At 45.0% G+C, this 22,885-nt stretch overlaps 2 protein-coding genes across 3 annotated transcripts in view; both read left to right on the top strand.

Moving 5' to 3' along the window:
- The window catches only part of kdrl (kinase insert domain receptor like), a 28,041-nt gene extending 14,420 nt beyond the window's left edge, over positions 1-13,621 (top strand). For both annotated transcript variants that reach the window (XM_057043136.1, XM_057043135.1), the window contains exons 13-30: positions 25-309; positions 436-582; positions 706-834; positions 1,718-1,824; positions 2,103-2,232; positions 2,910-3,014; positions 3,768-3,881; positions 3,976-4,064; positions 4,135-4,288; positions 5,005-5,102; positions 5,665-5,787; positions 5,890-6,001; positions 7,266-7,365; positions 8,956-9,061; positions 9,705-9,829; positions 10,300-10,378; positions 10,896-10,999; positions 12,227-13,621. In XM_057043136.1, the coding sequence (XP_056899116.1) occupies positions 25-309; positions 436-582; positions 706-834; positions 1,718-1,824; positions 2,103-2,232; positions 2,910-3,014; positions 3,768-3,881; positions 3,976-4,064; positions 4,135-4,288; positions 5,005-5,102; positions 5,665-5,787; positions 5,890-6,001; positions 7,266-7,365; positions 8,956-9,061; positions 9,705-9,829; positions 10,300-10,378; positions 10,896-10,999; positions 12,227-12,410 (2,291 nt within the window). In that variant the 3' untranslated portion in view covers positions 12,411-13,621. The remainder of the gene's footprint in view (positions 1-24; positions 310-435; positions 583-705; positions 835-1,717; positions 1,825-2,102; positions 2,233-2,909; positions 3,015-3,767; positions 3,882-3,975; positions 4,065-4,134; positions 4,289-5,004; positions 5,103-5,664; positions 5,788-5,889; positions 6,002-7,265; positions 7,366-8,955; positions 9,062-9,704; positions 9,830-10,299; positions 10,379-10,895; positions 11,000-12,226) is intronic.
- Positions 13,622-19,697: 6,076 nt separating this feature from the next.
- Positions 19,698-22,506, top strand: cdx4 (caudal type homeobox 4). The gene is given in 6 exon segments (XM_057043310.1): positions 19,698-20,130; positions 20,571-20,573; positions 21,278-21,423; positions 21,906-22,031; positions 22,034-22,144; positions 22,146-22,506. Coding segments are annotated over 6 exon segments (885 nt in total). The 3' UTR covers positions 22,212-22,506.
- Positions 22,507-22,885: the final 379 nt, after the last annotated feature.

Here is a 22,885-nt window from a genome sequence, read left to right as displayed (position 1 = left end):
AATTCTTTCTGCTCTTTTAATCAGAACACCCCGAGCAGTTTAACATCCAGCCCTCGTCAGCCATCGAGAACGATGACGTCACTCTGACCTGTCAGGCAGCCCGCTACCTCTACACCTCGCTACAGTGGCTGGACTCCTTCAATCGGACCATCACTTCCAACGCGTCCCAGCTCCAGCTCGGAGAACATTCCATTTCTCGTTCTCTCTACTTGCATAATGTGTCCCCAAACAGCACCAGAGGTTACAAGTGCCTTGCTCAACATTTCCACGGGAGGGCTGAAGTCAGGAATGCCATCGTCACTGTTGATGGTAGGTTTTACTGGTCCACTACGTTTACAAAATTGGACTATGACCCAGGATATTTTTATTCCTGGGTCATACGCCAGCGTGCTCTCACAACAATATTACAGCAGCAGCATTTGTGCTTGTGTGCAGCACGAAAGCGGCCCTGGCTGACCCAGAACTTGACAAACCAAGATGTGAACAGCAGCAGCACCCTGAAGTTGGAGTGCGATGCTCTGGGGGTTCCTCGCCCGGAGATCATGTGGTTCAAAAACGGCGTTCTACTCAAGCAAAGCCCAGGTGACCTTAAAATTTCTTTCCAGAAGGATATTTGTCATCCGTTTTCCATAATTGTGACGCTTGGCCCGTGTGGAGTAATGGTCACAAGACTTTATATCGTGACTGAGACCTTTTTGATTGCAGGGATCACTCTGGGGGAGGACGGGGTTCTGATCATCGATAGGGTTAAGAAGGATGACGAGGGTCTGTACAAGTGTGTCGCCAAGAGCGTGGAAGGGGTTGCAGAAACAAGCGCATCTATCACTGTGCATGGTAAGACTAACACTGCCCTGGAATCTTAAAGGGATCCACTTGTGCTGCGTTTGCAGTACCAGATTTCATCCTAAAACCACTGAGGTGATGATAGAACAAGCTGCTCCTACCTTTGCCTGCACGCAGCACTCATAGCCCAGAATCATGTTTTATTGTCTCCATGACTAATAGCTCCTGTCAGGGTGTGAATAGTCTTCCTTGACACAAAAATCTGGTGGCCAGGAATGCAAAGTAAATTCCTTCTTTAGTTTAATGATCAAGGCAGGTCTGAGGGCCCTTACCTCGAGGACATGACCCCTGCGAATTGTTAAGAGCTTCACTAATGAGTGCGAAGAGACTCTGAGGAACAGGCAGGGAACTGAAAACAGACCCCAGTAATAAACGGATGCTTTCCATGAGCGTGCGTGCAGCGTTAGAAAAAAAATCATAAGCTATGAGTGGCGCTGCATCGTCCACGGTTGCGTCTGGACAGAGGCCGCGACTTTGTCATCAACTGTGCAAAGAAATCAGAAATTCCACCAGAACCACAAAGATACTCCAGCGACTAACTGTAAACACACTTAAACTGACATATGGTCCACAAAAAAACTGGTTTTTTCCCCCCAGAAAACACAAAAGGACTAAAGTGTAAATCACATGTTTGAAACCAAACCCGAGACGCTGCTCAGAGTGTGCCTCCACTTTTTAATATTGTGAGGTGGGAAAAAAATGCAATAAAAGTCACTAAAAACAGACTCTGAGGGCAAATCTGTACCAGATTCCTCTCTGTGCGACTTTGATGGCAGTTCTGAACACATCTGTCGATATATTAATTTATGAGATCACGAAATGCACCGAGGGACCTTTTTTCCTGTTGTTTTAATGACGGTCTTTGTCTCTCCAGGGGAAGAGGGGAGGGCAAACATTGAGGTAATCATTTTGGTGTGCACGGGAGCTGCAGCCACGTTCCTCTGGCTCATGCTCATCCTCTTCATCCGCAAGCTAAGAAAGGTGAGGCTGCCAAATCTCTCTTCATGTGAGAATTAGTCACTGAAAGTCTAAATTTCTATGAATTTGGCCCTGCTGACAAATGACTCGCTGTTCTTTGGAAATAGTGATTTTAATTTTAGCAGGTTGTTATTGCTTCCACATCCTCTGACTATTGGGAAGTTTTTTTTTAGAACAGAGTGTGCTAAAACCAGCAAGGACAGAGCGAGAATTAAATGTGCTGTTTTTTTGAGTTTTGCTGCATGAATAAATATGGGAATAATGGCGTTTATCGTCTTCAGCAACCGGCGCACTATAAAATGGGTCCCTCCATCATCATTGACCCCGATGAGTGTCCCCTGGAGGAGCAGAACGATCTTCTTCAGTACGACAGCAGCAAATGGGAGTTTCCTCGAGATCGACTGCAACTTGGTGGGTACTATGACCCTCTACCAAAGTGGCTCTTTAAAGGGTTCCTTTAAGACAAGCATATGTCAGTATAACTACATTAACAGAGACAGCAGTGAACATGATTAATAAAGTCAGTTCTTTTGGGGGTTGAATGGAAGGTGGCTCATAGTCAGAGTACATTTACTATCATTCGTATGGTTCTTTATTCTAAGAAAATGAAAAGCTGTAAGTATTACTCAATGACATGGTTGTGCAAAAATGAGTCATTCGTTTGAACCGTGTTAGATGATGTAACAACTCTGTAGGAGGATGAGCCTTGTAAGAATGTGTGGGAGGGCTGGTGAGACACCGGGGCTGAAAGGCTCCCTCACCTCTGTGGTTGATTATATATTATATTTTAAAGAAATGTGACCACTGAAACACCTGTTAAAAACAGGAGGATTTTACAAACAATCTGACAAATATTGACATTATTTCCATGCAGACAATTAAAAAAACCAAACATTTCTAACTTTAATGCGTTGCCTATTCTAAAAAGATGGCGGTATTACCTCAGTTTAATCTAAATCAGGGACCCTCAAACAAAGTAAAATACACGCAATCCGAGTCCAAACATGTTTTTATTCTGACATTCTCTCAGCTTGAAGGATCAGAAGCGCTGAGACTTTTCCACATCTAATACCTTTTCCCCTCACCAGGCAAAACTCTGGGCCACGGAGCTTTTGGGAAGGTGGTGGAGGCCTCTGCTTTTGGGATCGACAAGATGTCGACATGCAAGACGGTCGCAGTCAAAATGCTCAAAGGTAGGACGTGGACAACCCTCACAGCCTATGTGTCCTGAAGACAGTGTTAATCAATTAAAGGCACCAACGCAGGTGACACACAGGGCTGAGATTCTGTGTAAAGGGGGTCAGCAGCTGAGCAGCAAAGCTCCTCTAATGTGGATTCCCAGAAGAAGAAGCAGAAGTCTTATTTGGGTTCCAGGGATGATTTATCAGTCAGAAAGAAAAAGAGATGTGGTGACTGAACACAACAGACTGTGCTATACCGTTTATCATGTCGCAGCATAAATCAGGGCCTCGGCGAGAGGAACGCGGTGTCTGGCTGCTGGTAGTGGCAGGTCAGCCTTAATGGAAAGCAGCAGGTCTCCTCAAATTGACCGTGGTTTATCATCAGACTCCTGGGCTGCTTCTGCCTGCGGCCCCAATCATTTTTAAAGTTCACGGTAGATGCCAATAAAATATATATTATATTATATTATATTATATTATATTATATTATATTATATTATATTATATTATATTAATGACATCTGCTGATTGTGGAACCACCAGGATCCCTCGAAGAAATGTAATTTCTGGAGAAATAGATATATTTTCACTTTTTGGAGCTGGACAGCACCCAGAATTGCACACTAAGGTCATCAACTCTTTCCTATAGATCATATAGATTAGCTTACTCGAGGAGCTTTTAGAGGTTGACAGAGATCTTGAGGTCGATCCAGACTGAGCGACCTGCAGTGAACCTGGTGTCAGCAGTTGTGTTGTACCGTGCAGGCGGTGCTACGTCCAACGAGAGGAAAGCCCTCATGTCCGAGCTAAAGATCCTGATCCACATTGGCCATCATCTGAACGTGGTCAACCTTCTTGGAGCCTGCACCAAACCTGGAGGTGAGTTTTTAGTTGCTTCATTTATAGTGTCAGCAGGATGGTCTTCAGTATAGCTGCAGGACTCAGGATTAACGCTAGTAAACCATCTGAACAGGCCCGCTGATGATGATTGTGGAGTTCTGCAAATATGGCAACTTGTCCAACTATTTGCGAAGCAAGAGAGATGACTTTATTGTGTACAAGGTGAGTCTCAGCACCCCAACACCTGGCCAGCCAGTTAGCCAGTGTTAACTCTTGTGCGTGTGCTCTTCAGCGTCAGGACGGTAAGGGGGTGTCATCGCTGTCGGGAATCGAGCTGAGCGAGCTGATGAAGCGGCGTCTGGAGAGCGTGGCCAGCACTGGAAGCTCGGCCAGCTCCGGCTTCATCGAAGACAAGAGCTACTGCGACTTTGAGGAAGAGGAAGAAGGTAAAGGCCAAACACGCCTGGCTTCCCTTCAACGCCCCGCCCACGCCTCCCCTCCCCTCCCCTCCTCTCCCCTGTTTGTCCTCTCCTGCTGTCTCCATCCTCTCACCTTTGCTCCTCCCCTTCTGCACAGGAACGAAGCCCCCCCCCCTTTAGATTGTTGTTGAGCCTGAGCCTGACGGGACGTTTCCTCCTCCTGTTCTGCAGTACAATCACTGCAGCGGGAGCCGCTGTCACCCCACTGAGTCTGGGGAGGCGACTGTTTATTTCCTGTCCTGACCTTACTGTAGCTCTGCTGCGGGGCTTCGGCTCAGGCGCGGCACCTCAGCCGTGTTTTGTGCTGATGTGTTGTTTTTGGTTTGATAGGCTGTTTACTCAGCTGGGCGGGTGGAAGGACTCCTTGTGAGTTCTTCCACCATCAAGACGCAGAGGCCACATTTCACCTGTCATATGAAAGACATGAATAATTCTAAGTTGTTTTTAATCTCTGATGTTTTAACCACAGAACATGTAGGTAGAGACACGGACTTGACAGGATGGATGGTTGAGATGATTTCTTTTGTGGGGGAGCAGAGATTTACAGTTTCCCTGCGGGAATTGTTACGCTGTCATCCTATCTTGATTTACTTGACATGTGTCGAGGGCACCGAGTGGATTTAAAAACACGGTGGGCTGAGGAAAAGGAGCCCGAACTGACTGTGATCGCTTTATTTTCGCAGAATCTGAGAATTTATACAAGAGAGTCCTGACACTGGAAGACTTGATTTGCTTCAGTTTCCAAGTTGCAAAAGGCATGGAGTTCTTGGCTTCACGGAAGGTACTTCCTTTTGAAATGTTGATGTAAAGTGCTTGAAACCATAAAAGTCATGGGTGAGCGGAATCGTGGAATGAAACGTAGAAAGAAAATATTCTGAAGTCTTCGCTCCCTTGAGCGATAAATCCAATCCTTCACACACAGTTTCTGCACAGTAAATAAATTCACACATTAGGAAGCATTTAAGTGCTTATTTTAAATGCCTGAGCTCTTAAATCTGCTCCAACACACTTTAGTAAGCAGCTAATTTTCTTTCTATTGCCAGTCTAGCTTTTCTGAGGCTTTTAAAAGCAGGTTAAAACCCTATTTGTCTCAACCCATTCATAATTTTGCCAAAGCCGGATGCGACTGATTAAAGAATGCAGCCATTGTTGTATATGACCTGATTATAGGTGATTTCTGGGCCTGAGAATGGGACTCATCATCTCCTATTGTAATCTCACTGATGACTTGACCGTGTGTTGCTCTGGCAGCGCGTTTCCATAACATGAATGCAGTGGTGTGGCCCTTTACATGCAGGAAAGAGATGTTGAATGAGGTCGGCATGTATTTTTTCTTTCCACAGTGCATCCACCGGGATTTGGCTGCGCGAAACATCCTTCTGTCTGAGAACAACGTGGTGAAGATTTGTGACTTTGGCCTGGCCAGAGACATTTACAAAGACCCCGATTATGTGCGCAAAGGAGACGTAAGTTTTAATCTGCTTTAACTTTGACAGGAACAGGAAAGGTACTGGGGTACAGTCACAAAAAGGAGTAATTGTGTGTGTTCTACCTCAACGCCCTCGCAGGCTCGCCTGCCTCTGAAGTGGATGGCACCTGAGGCCATTTTCGACAAGATCTACACCACTCAGAGTGATGTTTGGTCCCTCGGTGTTCTCATGTGGGAGATCTTCTCTCTGGGTCAGTCAGGCTCCGACTCTCCTTTGTTTGTGCTACACAACAGAAAAATGACGGCAAACTGTTTCTCTAAATGGAGACGATAACACACAGGAGCGCGCGTTCTACTGATCACAAACAAAAACTGATCATCTGCAACAAACATGCAAAAATGCACCATTATTTACAGATCCATTTTGGTAATTATGTGTTCATACTGAACATCTGAGATTTCAGTGGAGTTTAGTGGACACAGCAGTTATGCAGCCTCACTGTGGGTCTGTGAGGGGACAAAAGGCTTTGTACCGTCAGCCTGAGGAGACCGTTTTTGTGCCATTCAAGCGCAGCAGCGTTAGCGACGTTGCCTGTGAATTTTAGCGGAGGAGCGGGACATTAAAATGAGAGAATTCCTCCTGTTTCTGTTATCCGTCTCCCCCCAGCCGCCAACACAAACTCACAGTAAATACACGGTGTAAAACGCTCCCCCCGCTGTGAAACCGCCGCGGCCTTTGAGACGATATTGTATAACAGAAAAGCGCGTCCAGCTCCGCGCACACGTCTGCGTTTCGAGACTCAACATGAAATATTGCACGTTTAAACGTCGCCGTGGGACACAATTCAAACACGAGAGTCTCGGTGTAAAAAGGCTGAGCTGGATGTAGCGCCGCTCTGTCATCTTTAATCGCTACCACACCGCTGCACTTAAAACATCGGTCAAACGGCAGATTTTTCTTCTTAACGTGAACTGCCATGGCGTCATTACAGCTCTTCATTTTGGCCTTCTGATTGCTCTTTTTGTTGATTCTTCTCTTTTCACATGTTCAGTTAAAGACAGACTCAAACATCTGGGTGGGATTAGCTAGTCTCCAAAAGAAAAATGCTCTTTCAATTTCAAAAAATGCTTTGCGTTAGCAGAGGACTGGGTCTCCATTTACTTGTTACCGGTGGGGTTTTAATCGTCTTATTTTTTGTCTACATCTGTATTCTTTCATGTCAATGGCCTGGGGAATGCGTGGCAGTAACATTTATGCGCTCATCAGCAAGTAAAATCTGTTGAGTCGTGAAAATAGACGATTATTAGACTTATTTAAATGTCAACTAACAGCTGCTAAAGTTTTATTTTATATCATTTTGCCTGGGAAAACGAGAGGAATGAGAAAAGGTGGAAAAAGAGAGACGCAAACTGATCCGTAGCACATTTAGCTGCAAATATCACAACCCTGTCCCAAAAATAACATTCACAATCATGCGAACTACTTCTGTAAAGTTTATCGTGTTGACTTTTCAGGCGCCTCCCCCTACCCCGGTGTCCAGATCGATGAAGAATTCTGCTGCCAGCTGAAGGATGGGACCAGGATGAGAGCACCAGAATACGCCACCGCTGAGATGTAAGATGTCTATTCATGCGCTGGAGCTGCTGTCTGCAGATATCTTGTTTTCACCAGCTGCCCAGATGTTCTGAGCAGTTTCACGCGGGCTCTTCTGCATGTTCCTGAGGTTCTCCTCCTGTATTAGGAGCCAGCAAGGTGAACTCCAGGTCCAATAAAGTTGTCCGTGTCCACACAGCTTTAAGAATCAAGTAGATGCACTGAACATGTAGAGGTTAAGAAAATAAAAGCATGACACATAGCAACAACTATATCTATGCAGTTAGGGTTGCCAGATAAGAATGGTGGGTAGAAAAGAGCAGAATATAGCTGGTGCAGATGAACCATAGACCCGTCATTAAACCGGATGCTTGGGGTCCTGATTCGGCCGGTGACGAGAGCAGAGGCTGCAGATGGATTTAGGGGTAAATCTAAACCGTAAATATCTGCGGCAGATCAGACGGTCCTCTCTGGAAATATCAGTAATGTGAGTAAGCTCTTCAGCTGTGTCCAGATCCTGGATGAGTCCATCAATCTGGAGTTGATTTTAAAAGGCCTTTATAGTTTCTATCGAGCTGCTATTCGCTGTGATAGTGACGTGACAGCCACAGCTCAGGCCAGGAAAAGTTAACTTACAGAATCGATCAGATTTGCATAAGCGAGGCGGAACGGCTCTTTCCCCTTCTTTACTCTATATGGAGTCCAGACCCGCTGATCTCTCCAGCTGTTGATCTACAAACTCACACTCACACCGATGGGCTTTTTTTAGTACCAGTGCAACACTGATTCATCAGGAATGCTGTTTGTGACAAAAATCCCCACGCCGAAGTGCTGCCAGGAATTAAGTGTGGGATGCTCGGAAAGGGGGAAGACAATAAATAGGATGCCCCTCTTCCCATTGTGAACCCAGCAGTTCAATCCTTTCCCGTATTCAGAAACAACACCAGCACTCCCTCAAGACCTTACACGTGTGTGGGGAGGGCTTCATTCTTATTGCAGGCAGGAAATGTGGTTTAAATTGTGAAATCATACGGCGTGCCGCCTCTTGATATGCGTAAGGCTGTGACCATGCTTTCCACATCCGTTCGCCATTATGAGCGCTACCACCTGGACGTGAACATCCGTGTTGCTGAACACACAACTCAGAGCTGCTTGTTTCCCTTCAGGGGACTCACAGCGGCCTGGTTCTTTGGCTTAGCCAAGGAAAGTCAGCTTCTTTTACCCACCAAAGGAAAAGATCAACGATGTATCTGTGGGGAAATGAACAGGATATGGATCCATCACTGCCTGATCCTGACCAGGAATACACCGTCATACCTTACAAACCCTTTACAAACAACTGCTGTGGAAACTCTGAGGGGGTTTTCCAACACGGACAGAGATGCTGACAGCTCGACAGATGCCTTCAGGCTCTCGCAGGTCCACCTAGGAGGAACAGAGGCTCACAATTAGATCAGAAACACTGAGTACAAAAGATCCGTGGCAATGCGAAAGACAGGCCAGTTGTACGAATGAGCTTTGCATGCTGAAGATATCAGACAATGGGAAATCATTTATGTGACAACAGCGACCGTCCCGGGTGATGAAGTTCAAATCTACCTCTGTCCTTAGATACCAGACCATGTTGGACTGCTGGGAGGGGAAGCCTCAAGACAGGCCGACCTTCACTGAGCTGGTGGAGCGGCTGGGAGACCTGCTGCAGGCCAGTGTGCAACAGGTGAGGGGTCTGTTTCAGGCACCACGTAAACCTGTAGCCAAGCTGCTCTTTCTCCCTCTGGATGTCTTGTTTTCTCAGGATATTTTTCTATTTTATGCCCTTATTCTCATCTGTTAAGTCAACTGAAGTCAATTAAAGCGTCCCACAGGCCCTAAATTAAGTAGCTGAGTAAAGCTGCTGCATACACATACTGGTACTGGAGTTTGTTCCAGTTTAAAGGGCACTCAGACGGAGACAAAGATCCACCCGAAAGGCCCGCGAGTGTCAGTGCAAAGCTCGCTAACACCGTTCACCACGACCTGTTTGCTGCAACGATGCTGCAGTAGAGCCCCGGCGTTTGGGCTGGTGTGAGGAAGGAGACTGGAAGACATCACTAGCAGCCCTCATGTGAAAGAGCTCAGCGGACGCCAGCAGCGGAAGGCTTTGACTCATGTTAATAAAGCTGTTGTTACAGCGCAGGAAAGCCTGTCACGGTCTCTGCCGTGCACACCGGCATTGTACTGGCTTCATTAGGCGTGAGCTTCTTTGGCTGCTGGCCACAGCCTGTGGAAGTGTGTTTGTATAGCGTGCCGAGGGTATCGCCTTACTTAAACCAATAAAAGGTCGTCCTATTTAATATTCTCTTCCTGCTGGGCTGCTTTAGGAGGGAAAACACTACATCCCCATCAACACAGCCCTGCTGGCCCAGCTGGGAGACCCATCCGTCACTGCGCCATCAGAGGAGATGCCCACCCGGCCCGTCTCCCACCGGGAGTCAGGGGGCACCTGGTAAGAACTCGGACGTGTCTGGTTGTTTGTCTTTATAATTGAATACCTCTTAGAAACCATTTTGCACCTGATTAGAACCGTTCCCGGGGGCCCTCCGGATCCTTTAGGCTGGTGCGCCTGTGAGAACCTTCACTGACAGCTACGGAGCGGGCTCAAGATTTATGTCCTCTTGAAACAATATTTGCGCAGCTCTTGGGTTTTCGCGGGTCCTTGTGGCGTGCTTATTGCAGAGGTGTTGAAAAGCAGTCGGGTCACCTTCCTCTTAAGCCAAACGAAGCATTCATTTAAGCCTCCAAGTGTTGAAACGCAAGGTCAACAAGGCCCGATGTCTTTGATGCTGCACGTTGTTGATTCATTAGTTTCCTGCAGCTTTGTTGCCGAACGCTGCGTCTCTGTCGCGCCGTCATTTACGGGGGAACGCCGCCTGGTAGCTTGGAGACTTACCCTGGAAGTACTGTGCTTTTTGGCAGGAACATCAAGATCCGTCCTGCTAGTGTGAAAACCTTTGACGAAGTCGTCACTGACAGCGGGACAAAGGACAACCACGGAGTGAGTTATTTGTTTTGAAACTAAATCGGGAACAAACAGTAGATAACCCAGCCTGGCTGCAGCTCAACACAACACTGATACAAGCCAAGGATGAATTGTTTAGGACAAAATATCACACTGGAGATTTTATACAACTGATCCATGCCTACTGATTTGTTTTCTTCTAACTTTCAAGCAATCTGGAGTTCCACAGGGCTCTATACCCAGAACTCCTTATTATGCTCGGTAGCAGAGTTTAAACAACATCGACATTCTGGATTCTCTTCATTCTGATACACACAAACACTTGTTTAAACACATTTTTAACACAATAAATTACTTAAAGCAGCTAAATAAGACTACCCAGTTCCTCATTATGATCTGCCACATATTAAACTTTTATTCTGGAACAAATCATCCAATTTTGTGACACATTAAAGGTTAACGTTGAAAACCCTTGAAGCAGTTTCAGTTTTTTCTTGGTCTTTGGTCTTTTTTGTATTATTTTTTTAAAATAAATCTTTGCTGTTGTCGTCAGGGCGGCCAGTCGGACAGCGGGATGGGTCTCTCCTCCGATAACATGCAGACTCTGAAGCGCCTGGAATCGTTGGCGGGACGACCTCTGAGCATCATGGCTCTGGCGTACGTGCACCTCTGCTCATCAGCACCTGCAGCACACACAGATGGACAGGCTGTGCAGCACACGCTTGGATAGGCGCTCTGTTGTGCTGGAATGTTGACTCAGTAGCTGTCACACTCTCACACGCTAGCTTTTTCCTCAGTTGCTTGTTTTTCCTTTTCGCCCAGAAGAACCGAAAGTTTAAGGAGACGCAGACACGGGAGGGGAAAGAATCTAGAAGGTGATGGGGTGAAGAATTGAGTGTTTCAGTGGTTTAGCTAAAACGTGACACTAAAGGCTTTGCTTTGCTGTTTCCATGGTGTTAACATCAAACCTGAGTCTAAGTTTTGTAAATCTCCTCTGCACGAGGGCCTCTGCGGGGGTTTTCTGGTTTATATATTAGGTTCACAGCAGGGTCAGTTTAAGGGGTCAGACCTCTGAACTCAGTAATTATATTCTCAACTATGTGCTATTAGCCTGTCCTTTAGCATTTGATAGCACGTGTGGTGCTGCTGGCTACCTTGACAGTTGGTAAGGAATGCAGCGGAGCTGCACCAGTCGAGGCTTCCGCGGCTCACGGCCTGACCCAGGCATCCAGGGAATGATGTGAATTTTCAGGAGTGGACTTCCTCTCTCGGCAACCACTCAATCAGTGTCACCTTTGAACTTAGGAGGGTTTACGAGGGCCTCCACTGTCAACTACAGAGCTGCTCCCCTGTTGTCTGGCCTGAAGTCCTCGCGTTGGTCTCCCGTCTTCACCAGTCCAGTTCCAAACTACCCAGCTCTGACTGAGCCGTACGGCCAAAGAAGATGTCTCAGCCTATTATGTATTTTTTTATCCATCGTGACACGTTGAAGGAAGCAGCTGAAGCGTCTCTTTGTCTCCTCTTGTACCTGTAGCTGTGGCGTTGCTTTGGCAGCTCTCTACATTGTTAACATGACGGCAGGTATTCATGAGCACAACATTCCAGTCCAGCAGCGTCACCCCCCCCTGCTGGGGACTGACCCTTTGTCCCCGATAAAGCAGCTCTGGAAACCCTTAGCAACCTCCCCAAGACAATGAGGGGCGATAGCTCATATTCTGGGCATCAAGTGAAGCAGAAAAAGTGGGGATGATTGATTACATCATATTTCAATAAAGAGGAGGTGGTCCGATTGTGCTGCTCGGGGGGGGGGTTCTTTTTAAATCTGAGTGTTAAAACAGTCCAGATCAGGTCACATTATCTGGAAAATAAATTTGTGTTTTTCAGGATGAAGGTGGCGAGCAAGAGTAAAGAGTCTGTGCAGGGCGACTCCGACGGGGACAAGTTCCCCCCCAGGGTCGCGTCTCTGAACTTCAGCCTGGACGACTCGGCCCTGGACGCCGGCCTGGAGTGCCACAGCCCGCCGCCGGACTACAACTCGGTGATGCGCTACTCCACCCCCCCGGTGTAGCATCCTGCCCCGCCCTCGTGGATCCCACTGCTCTTCTCTCATCTCCAGACTGAACCCGTGGCGAAAACTCGACACATTCCTGCCCCAAACGTGTGTTTGCGTGTTTTAAAAAAAGTAGTCCACCACCAGGAAAGCTGCAGATTTCTTGCCGTCGTTGAGACGCAGGCTGAGGTCATCTCTGCTGGTTTGTTTCACCTTCACTGTGATTTATCCAACAGCTAAAAACAGGCTCAGGTATTTTATTCCTTCATCTACTGTGAAAACAAACCACAGTGATCCCAACTTCCAACGACTAAAAGAAGCTTTGTGAAATTATACTTCTGGCTCAGATCAGCGAAGCAGGCGTGAAAATAATACTGGGTGGATCTGCGAGACGAGACCAAGCCGAGATCAGAGATTAACAGTGGGAATGTTGAAGTCGTTGGAGAAAAATGTCTCTAGTTTTACATTTATTGCTCATTTAGATCCAGCACCAACACAGTAACCCAGTTAGAGCTGCTTGTTCACCTTGGAAAGGCCACCAAAGTCCGCGCTTATCCTTCAATCTGGTGCTAAAGTCAAACTTGCAGGGCAGGTCGGAGAAATGTAGCACCCGACTGATGCGGATCCCTAGAACAGGTCGTGCAGCAGGCATAGATCCATTATTCCAGTGTTAGTAGACACATGCAGCTACGTTAACCTTGACCACTAAATAAAAAGGTGTTTGTATTTGTGTGTAAACTCCAGTGTAAAGCTGATATTATGAACCCTGTGGTCCTTGCGTTCATGTGAAGAGGAAACGATTATGCACTGATAACGTTGACATCATTTATAATGTTTGTATTTTATTGATATTTTATTACAAAACCTGTGTTGAGGGCCGTATTTTAGCGTTTATTTCTTATTTAACTCCTGCAGCATCATAGGAAATTAACACTTTCAGTACTTATGTTATTGTTTTGTACCATCCTAACATCGTGGCGCAGCAGGTTGACCTCTGGATCCGCCCGCCTGCTCCCTCAAACCCGGGAATGACGATCAAATTTCCCAACTTCTCATCTGACTTTGATTGGCTCCACCTGCAGCAGCTGGGAACGTCATCCCGGCTCTTCCTGCTGTCCTCCAGTAGCGTCACCAGTTGTTATTTTGTCTAAGGTATTGTTCTGCAACACTGTTAACTGAGCAGATAAAATTACGAATAAAGATATATAAATATATATATTTATACATTACTCGCTGTGTGTGGTGGTTGTTGGTCCGTTCTTCTTTTAAAACAACACTTGTTCAAAAAATCCATCATAAAAGAGCCGAATAAAAGAGGGAATTCCATAAAATGATAAATAAAGGGCCGCAGCAGCTCAGAAATCATCTGACCTGGGTTCCAACATAAAAGTAGCCGCGTCCCAGAAGGTTCTGGGTTCTCGGGTTGACTCCAGCACCTCTTGACCCTGCACAGAATGACTACATTACAAAAGAACTTTGCGGTACTCGGTAGACTCCTACAGCTGGTGTCTTTCCTCTGGTTCTCCCCCCTGTTCTGAAAGTAAACCCAATAATGGACCAATGACCTTTGATGTATTGGGTCCACCCAAGAATTTGCTGAGCGGTTTCTTTAGAACGAACTGAGCATCTTCTTCACTTCTTTGGAATTCTCTCACGACGCCTCACATTTTCCATCCATCCTCAGATTCGGGAGTGTTTGGGTGACTCAGATGTACCCAAATTCTCAGTCTGCAGGAACCAAACGCTCCTGGTTTGGACACGTGGGTGTGATTGCTTGGGTGGGCCCAAACCGTCGGCCCCCACCATGAAGCATGAGAGAGGCACTTCCTTCCACCAGGACAAGAAGTCGGCAGCATGTCTGGAGAGGCCCCCTGAGCAGGAAAGGAAGAACTGGGGCTTCCTCTGGGGGGGGGGCAGTGTCCCTGCTTACCAGCGCTCGTGGATGTGTCACGGGCGGGCCGGTGCCTGCGCCGTCTCCGGTCATCCCGGTTTTGATTTACTGGTGGGGAGGTGAGCAAACATTAACACGCGACAGTAAACAAGAACAAAGGAACGTGGGAATGATGCTGGAGGTCGTTTCATGGCTGGAGTCGCTGTACTTTTCCTCTTCTGTATCAGGAAGTCTAAAAACGTCAGTTGCATCACAATCAGACATTAATAAACCTAAAGGTGGACGTGGACGTCTCTACTTACAGCATTTCATATTCAAGTACCTGAGCCTTTTTGAGGATAAACATGCTACAAAAGCCAACAGCAGTCCCAATAATCAGCATATGCTTCCCCGTGGAGTGAAATGGGGACACTGTTTATGTAAAATCATCCAAAAAACCTTCCAAATCCATACACAATAGCCTCCTTTATTGTTCGTTTTAACATATTCTACATAAACATTGAGGCAGGTCCCTTCCATGTGAGCTAGGTCGTTGCTCCTTCCAGATAGAACAAAAACCCAACAATAGCCAAAGGTTTTTAATCATTCTTGGATTATAAATAATACTTTATAAATTTATTTACAACACTTCCTGGACTGAATGACTTGTGGATGCAGCACCGTTTGTGCCCTGGCAGCCACCATAGAGGCTCGGAAATAACTTTTATTTAAATGAATTCAAAGAAAATGGCAGAAAAATGAGTGTATCAAGTGTGTGCTTATACTTGTGTTGTTGTTGTAACAGCAGTGAGATGTCCAATTTTATGGCGTTTACACTCCTGCAGTCAGGAGGAACCTTGTCCAGCCCTTCCTGGTTCCGCTTGGCCATTGTGAAGAAAACAACCTCTCTCCCACCTGAACACTTCCCAAAACAAACAGGCCCGCAAAAGACAGCATAATTAATAGTAAAACTGAAAGAACAACCTCTGTACCAACTTCACACACACACACACACACACACACACACACACACACACTGGTTCCTACCGCCCTGTAATGGTGTTCCCAGACCCCTGCTCGTGGAGGTGAATGGAGGGTTGTACACATGCACGCCTCTCACCTAAATCAACAACAATGAGCCGGATGTCTTCCCCTGAAAATACATTTAGCAACACCACCTAAATAATGATGCTACTAAAAGAGGCATAAGGGTGAAAATGAGGCGACGGGTCAGCAACAGATGGCGGAACAAGTGGGGGAAAAGCCCCTTTCAGCCTGGTGCTGATGCGTCTCTATTGCTGTGTGTGACAGAGGTCGTGTGTGTGTTGGTCCTCATCCACCTCCGGTGCTGCTGTGCTTCTGTTCTCGCCACATCAGCAGCAGCTGGATCATCTGCAGATGTGGAAGATCACCTCCTCTCATCCCTGTTAACGCTGTAAAAACAACAATAATATTTTAGTGTTAGATCTCACAGTGTGGATTACTTGTTTCCTTTATCCATATGATGATCAAGTTGCGTCTGGGCCAACTAAAACTTGCCATGTGTTTTTTTTTTTGGCACATTTAATCTCATCTTTTGTTCACGCGTTATCTTAGCTCTCATTTTGGTGTCGTTTAACCTGACTTTAGGGATTGGCTGCCTTCTCCTCTGGCGCCACCATGAGGTGACGCAACATCTGCTTCAGTGCAATTTGCGATGGTTGTTCTTTTAATTTTCTATTGTTCTAATCAAATGGGTGCAGTTTATATTCCCGATGATGATCCTCATTCACTCTTTATAGATGTGGATGATACATTTTTGTGAATTACTTGCAGTGTTCTCAAGCGCATGCAAAGAAAGAAATTCTCTGTTGAAGTTGACCCAATTATTTCACTGTGCGGGGTCATTTTCTACAGATTGCTAATGTGCAGCTACATTTTTACTTTTTGTGCGCCACAGATGGTTGATCGGGCTAAGAATAGATATAGCCAGTATCAGAACTCAAACCTACAGCCAGTGCGTGTTTATACCATTTTTAATTGTCAGCAGATGCGCTTCTTGTGTTGATTCGTTTTTCCATACTTTAAGAAGTTTCCACATTCCTTCTTCATCCCAAACACTTGCGTTGATCTCTGCCACGCTTTCTGCTAAATGTCGATCACGGTTTGTGCATGAGGGCAACATGTGTTTCACATAGCGGATGAGAAACCAAAGGTCTGCGCTCTTGCATTCAGTTTCTCCAAAAATAGTAACAGATGGTCTTGTTTTACCCCGACTCCAGCAGAGAGACGCTGCAGCGAGTCGAGCAACATCAGTGAAGTTATGCAACAGGCTGAATTCTTGGGCTGCTTTAACACTCGGTGTCAGCTCGGTGTCAGCTGGGTATTCTGCAGATATTCAGGTATTCTGTAGAAGACAGGCTAAACTAGAATCCACCAGCAAGTCTATTAAAACGCTTTAAATGCGATGACTTGCTGCAGTGTTTTAATTCAATGTCGCCATCTAGCGTCCGATACTGGAACAGACCCACACGCCACTTCAGACACGCTACAAATCTAACAGATAAAATATCGAAATATTCAAAATTCCCTGTGTCTTTTTTTGTTAGCTTTATATTCAGGCAAGCAAAAATGTTTGTCTCCATTTATGATCGTGAATTGTTGTATTCGTACATGAGGGGAAGCAATAAAACCAGCGTGCACGTTGTTTGTACTTCTGTAGGTTCGTGTCCCCAGATGCTTTTGTAACTTGCACATGTTTTCTATTGCCTGTCAAACTAAATCCAAAGGATTGACCGATGATGAGACCAAGACGATGCATCAGCATCATCAATTCCTCGCTCACAGCTGGAAAAGCCCGGCTCATCTGGATCTGATCATTTTGACACGATTTCTGGCACTTTTATGTATATTTTGACCTTCGGTCTCAAGTGATGACATGTTGGCAGGTTAAAGATTTGTTTTCCAGATCTAAAAAATAAGTAATAGAGAGGGAGCATGGAAAATAGACAGGGAAGAGCTGACCAGAAGTTCACATAAGGAAAACAGAATTGACAAGCTCGTATCAAACAAGTGCCACCGGAGCTGCTTTTACTCTTTTTCCTGACCCGTTTTAATGACGCTAAATTATCTGAGCTGTTATGAAATACGTAACAGAAAATTTCAAATAAATTTCTTAATCCTGGAATTCACGATTCAACCGTAGACTGTTCAACTTCTAGATTTAAAAATGGTGCACATCTTAAGTTACTAAGGTTCAGTTTTAAACATTAGTTTAAATCATTTAGTTGGCCTAAATTAACCACTGTCTTTGTTGGTGATGAGCGCCCTCCTGTGGCGATTTGAAGGAAGACTCTTCAAATATCGATTACTGTACATGTTCTTTAGAAATGCTATAAACCACTTGAAACCGATGTTTTCTCGTTCCGAAACCACAGATGACAATTCTTACCATCGATTTAGTATATTTTATTCCCTGGCCTAGCATGCGGTACAAGTATATAAAACGCTGCACATGTGACTATAATATAAAGACTATTTTATTTCAAATGCAACAGAAAAAGTACAGAAATTAAGTCCGCATGGCTTCAGCATAATTCACCGCCATAGCTTGTTGCAATATTTCAGAGAATTGGCGAGAATGTTATAGACAATTAAGATAAATGATAGATAATTAAGTTCAAAACCTATTTGTATTACAGATGTTTTTTTCGCACCACACATAATTGTTCCTAATTTTAAAAATAATAATCTATAGCCTCTATTTTATGTCTGTTTTTCTTTTATTATTATTGTATTCTACATGATGTAGCTGACGTATACAGTGATGCTTTATTGATACTTATTTTAGGTTAAAAAAAATGAAATAAATTTGGCTTAAATAAATTAATTTTAGAAATGTGCCCATAAGCACAAAACTAAATTTAATGGTGAGGAAAGATTCAGTCTTATATTGGTAGAGTGTAATTCCATATCCTACCACAAGAGAGCAGAAGTGAGTTTAAACATTCCACGGAGGCTCTGTGAAAACTTGGAAGAAAAAAAAAAGTTTTTAAATATACACAATATAGTTGTTATTCAGGGCGATAATTCAACATCAACGCCTGGCCCGCTGGATATTTGGACACGCAAATCTGCACAATCATTATAGTGTATGAATTCACCTGTAATATACTTTTCTTTGTAAAATTTCTAGAGATAAACAGATGTAATTATTCTTATTCTTATTATGGTTATTTATTTTGGAATGCTGCATCTTTGGTGTCCACATGCAATGAAGACTACTGAAGAGTCAAGGCGCTGGTGGCCGCAGACGTGAGCGGCCCTGGTGTGTCCTGCTCGATTTGACCGCCTCATAAATATTTTGTAGTTAATAAACAGACACCGCGGTGACATCCATCAGCATTTAAAGATGGACCTCAAGCCGAGGTCAGCTCTGTTAAATAGGCCTTCACTCTATCCACGGCTGAGTGGAGAAAAAAAATAGAAAAACTCCAAGGAAAATTCTTTTTTTTAAATAAAATTTTTAAAAATTGCCTTCAAAGCACAAAAAAGTCTAACATTTTCAAAAATGGCATTGTTAATCGGTTGTGTTTAATTGAGGTCGTTGTGGGAGTCAGAGCTTTAATCGCGCTGTTGGTCCTGTGGGATTCCTGACACATCAAAAATACCTTCCCTTTAAGTTGACTGATGTGTCGTGGGGGCCATTGTTAGTCGCACGGGGGAGTTGATGTTTCCTTGTAACCGGAATTAGCTGTGAAGTGCGACCTTGAGGTGTGAGCAGGGAAACCGTCCGGCCTGTTTCAGGGGGAAAGCGTTCGTGTTGCGCCTCGTTTGCAAGCGAACGTTTGGACTAATCAAACAAAATGTACCAGTGAAATCAGTAAAATTCCCCCCCGACAGCTGATTTTTAACTAACAGGAAGTTAAGATGCCAGTATTTTTGGAAATAACACACCTAAGCAAGCGCCACCGGAGAAAGCAGTCCTCTCTTTCCTGCGCGCAATTACGCACAAACTTTGATCCACGTTTAATGCTCGTGTGGAGGTGGATTGCCGTGTTTTGCAGCTGATAGGTCGCGCTCCTAATTTATGCAGAGGAGAACCTATGATGAGGAGCGGCCCTCTGTCAGCTGATGACGCGCTGCAGGCCAGTGCGCAGGGGACCAGCTGGGGCGGCAGCTCCGGACTCTCATTTGAATGCAAATCTGCAGGAGTTGAGGAGTCGGCTGACGTCAGGCACTAGTTAGTATACTTTTACCATCTTGTCAACACAGCCACATCATGTGAGAGTGCAGACAGACTGGAACTACCTCGTATTTCCCACTGGAAACCAACTGGGACTACAGCTAAAGCTGAGGGTTGTTTTGAAGCGTATCGGGGTAACGATGTGGCCGTGAGACGGGCAGCTTCACCCTTCAGCCTACTTTTGATTACTTTTAGCTGTTTCCTTCAAATCATGTATGTTGGATATATTTTGGATAAGGAGAGCGGCATGTATCACCAGGGACCAGTAAGAAGATCAAGCATCAACCTGCCCCCCCAGAACTTTGTTTCAACTCCACAGTATCCTGATTTTACCGGATACCATCATGTGCCGAACATGGATACGCACGCACAGTCTGCGGGGAGTTGGGGGTCTTCGTACGGCGCTCCACGAGAGGATTGGGGTGCATACAGCCTGGGACCACCTAATACTATTCCCGCCCCTATGAGCAACTCCTCTCCCGGACAGGTTCCATACTGCTCACCTGAGTACAGTCATATGCACCCTCCAGGATCTGCGGCGCTACAGCCGCCTCCGGAAAACGTCTCTGTTGCGCAACTTTCTCCGGACAGAGAAAGACTTTCTTTCCAGTGGATGAATAAAACTGCGCAATCCTCTTCCACAGGTAAGTTCCTCATCTTCTTAACCCTGCTGCCAGAATTGTGTGAATGTGTGGGGGGGTCGATTCGATATTAATGGATTTTTGTTTCAACGAAAATGTTTTTACGCGCTGGATTTCCAGGTGAGTTCAAATCGAATTTTAGAACGAAAAACGCGGAGCTGGGCCCCCAAAGGTGTAACTTATTATAAGACATGCAAGAGCAGATATGGGCTTTATGAAACTGATGAGAATCACTTCTACTCTGCGTTAAAAATGCGAGTGTGGTGGTTTGGTGGTTACCAGCACTGGAGACAGTTCAGCTCAGGCTCCGGGTTCCTCTGTGCTGGACATGAAAAAGAAGGTGTGAGGAATCAGCGCCAGGCGCGGTTGTGATGTAAATTTAATGATTCCTGGACTTCCCAGCCGTATTCTTTGGTGTTCGGAGTGTTATCCGTCATATCCAGGCGGTGGCCTTTGCTTTCAACACCTCCTCACTTTGATATGCAGCGACATTCTCTTCCTCTCCAAGAGTTATTCTCTCGGAAAGAGTGACGTTTTTCACAGCCGACGTCCCAGTGCAGCAGGCCTCTGCGCTCCCGACTCTGTTTACTTGAAAATACAATGGTTCGAATAATAGGAGGACCAAAATGCAACTGACATATTGTAATCTATGTATGCAGTTAACTTAACGCGCAGCTATATCACTTTTATTCTCTTTTATTGGAATGTCTTTCGACATTTTCTTTTATTAAAATTCATTATGGGCCGATATATGACTTGTAAAGTCAAATTTGCTTCTCCTCGTCCCTCTTTAAAGCGCTTAAACGCAGCCATTTGTGCACCTTTTTGTGCGTCTTAACTTTTCAACTTGTCAGTCCGAAAGATCTGATCGCCGGCTCTTTGAAATTCGCTGCACTACACTTGTAGATGCTAGATTAAGCGGCCCAATTTGCGTTTCTGAAGAAGAAAAATAGATGTAGATTTGAAAAGCAGCCTAATAAAGATGCCAAGCGCCGATAGGCCCGTCCTGGCATGCATGTCTCCACTGCGGGAATCGGTCAGTTCAACGAGCCGGACGCAAATACAGAGATTTTGATTCTAAATAAATAAAACAAGCAGACAAAGGGAAAATAGAGGAATTGTAAAATGTGTGTTTTGGTCGACTTCGCAGGAAAAACAAGAACGAAGGAGAAGTACAGAGTGGTTTATACAGACCACCAGAGGCTGGAGCTGGAGAAAGAGTTTCATTTCAACAGATACATCACCATCAGGAGGAAATCTGAACTGGCTGTCAGCCTCGGCCTGTCGGAGAGACAAGTAGGGCGGACATGAAAAGCATACAATGCAATAAATCACTGAGATGGAAGCATGTGCGGAGTCTATGCTGCGCATGTGGCATGGCAGAAATACAGGAATGAATGCATTTATGATGGCGAACATTCACAGGGTCCATTCAATCCTAATTATCGCCAAAGGCCACGTTATTATTAATTTTCCTACGTGTACCTGCAGCGCCCCTGCGCCATATTAGTATTATTATTAATAATAGCATTAATAATAATATTAGTAGTAGTAGTAGGAGTAGTAGTAATACTAGTAGTAACCGTAGTAGTAGCAGCAGTATTTTAGGTGATCAGTGTAGTCCAAATAGCCGATTATTCATCTTAATTGATACTCTTATTTAACAGTGATTGTGACTCGAGAATAGTTTAGTTTAGCCTCATTATTTTTATTTGTTATTTTATTTCGGTTCCCTTCCGTCAAAGTAAAAGCTGAACGGACTTTTTCTGCCTTCGCAGGTGAAAATCTGGTTCCAGAATCGCAGAGCTAAAGAGAGGAAGCTGATCAAGAAGAAGCTGGGCCAGTCTGATGGCAGCGGCGGGTCAGTGCACAGTGACCCGGGCTCGGTCAGCCCTCTGCCCGTGCCCGGTTCTCTCAGTCCCACGGACGTGCACGGTTCTCTGTACCCTCCCCAGGGGATGAACCCCCTCCCATCTATCAGGAATATACAGCAAGTGACTGTGGGCCAGTGAGGCTGTTCCCCTCTGGACCATCATAACATAACTGAGCACTCCGACACGCCGACGGGACAAGGACAGAGCTGAACCCACGTTCTGAGGCACAAAGCTGTGGATAAAATTACATTTAAAGCAAAACTAATTGCTGGAGGCTCTTCACATATCGCTTTTTTAGAATAGTTCTAATGAGGTGGGTTTTTTAATTACAAAAAAAAAATCGACGTTAAACTTAAAAAAAAATAAATTGTGAGTTAATAAAATATAAATATCCGTTTTTGTATGTGATGCTGTGTATGTGCATAAAAATGAGAACTCAGGGAGGTTTTTAAGACTGTATAAGCTCATTCCTGGAAAAAGTGACTTGACAAATTATTTACGTTTTTTTTCCCAACATATGTTTGAATGATACGGGTCGTTTGATGACAATGCTTGAAATGTAAATAAAAGCGTTTTCTTTTTCAGTACACCTCTGGTTTTCTTATTTATACTTTTAGACAGATTTACCATGGCGTTCTTTTAAATGCGTTTTTTCTTTCTTTTGCGCATTCGGCCGACATGTTGCTCGCAGGCCTCTGACCTGACAAACCATAGTCTGACCTCTAGAAACCCTTTAAATTTAACTTGCGACGGCCGATGCCATAAACATAATGACTTTATTAATGAACGGTGTCAACCAAATCCACATTTATTCTGTTTAAAGGCCGAATTTGGTTCATTTCCAAAGTCAATAAGCGATCAACTCTTGCAGAATAACGATCACA

Source organism: Takifugu flavidus, chromosome 9 (assembly GCF_003711565.1).
Source record: "Takifugu flavidus isolate HTHZ2018 chromosome 9, ASM371156v2, whole genome shotgun sequence".
Lineage (NCBI taxonomy): Eukaryota > Metazoa > Chordata > Actinopteri > Tetraodontiformes > Tetraodontidae > Takifugu > Takifugu flavidus.
This window is presented reverse-complemented; position numbering and strand designations above follow the sequence as displayed.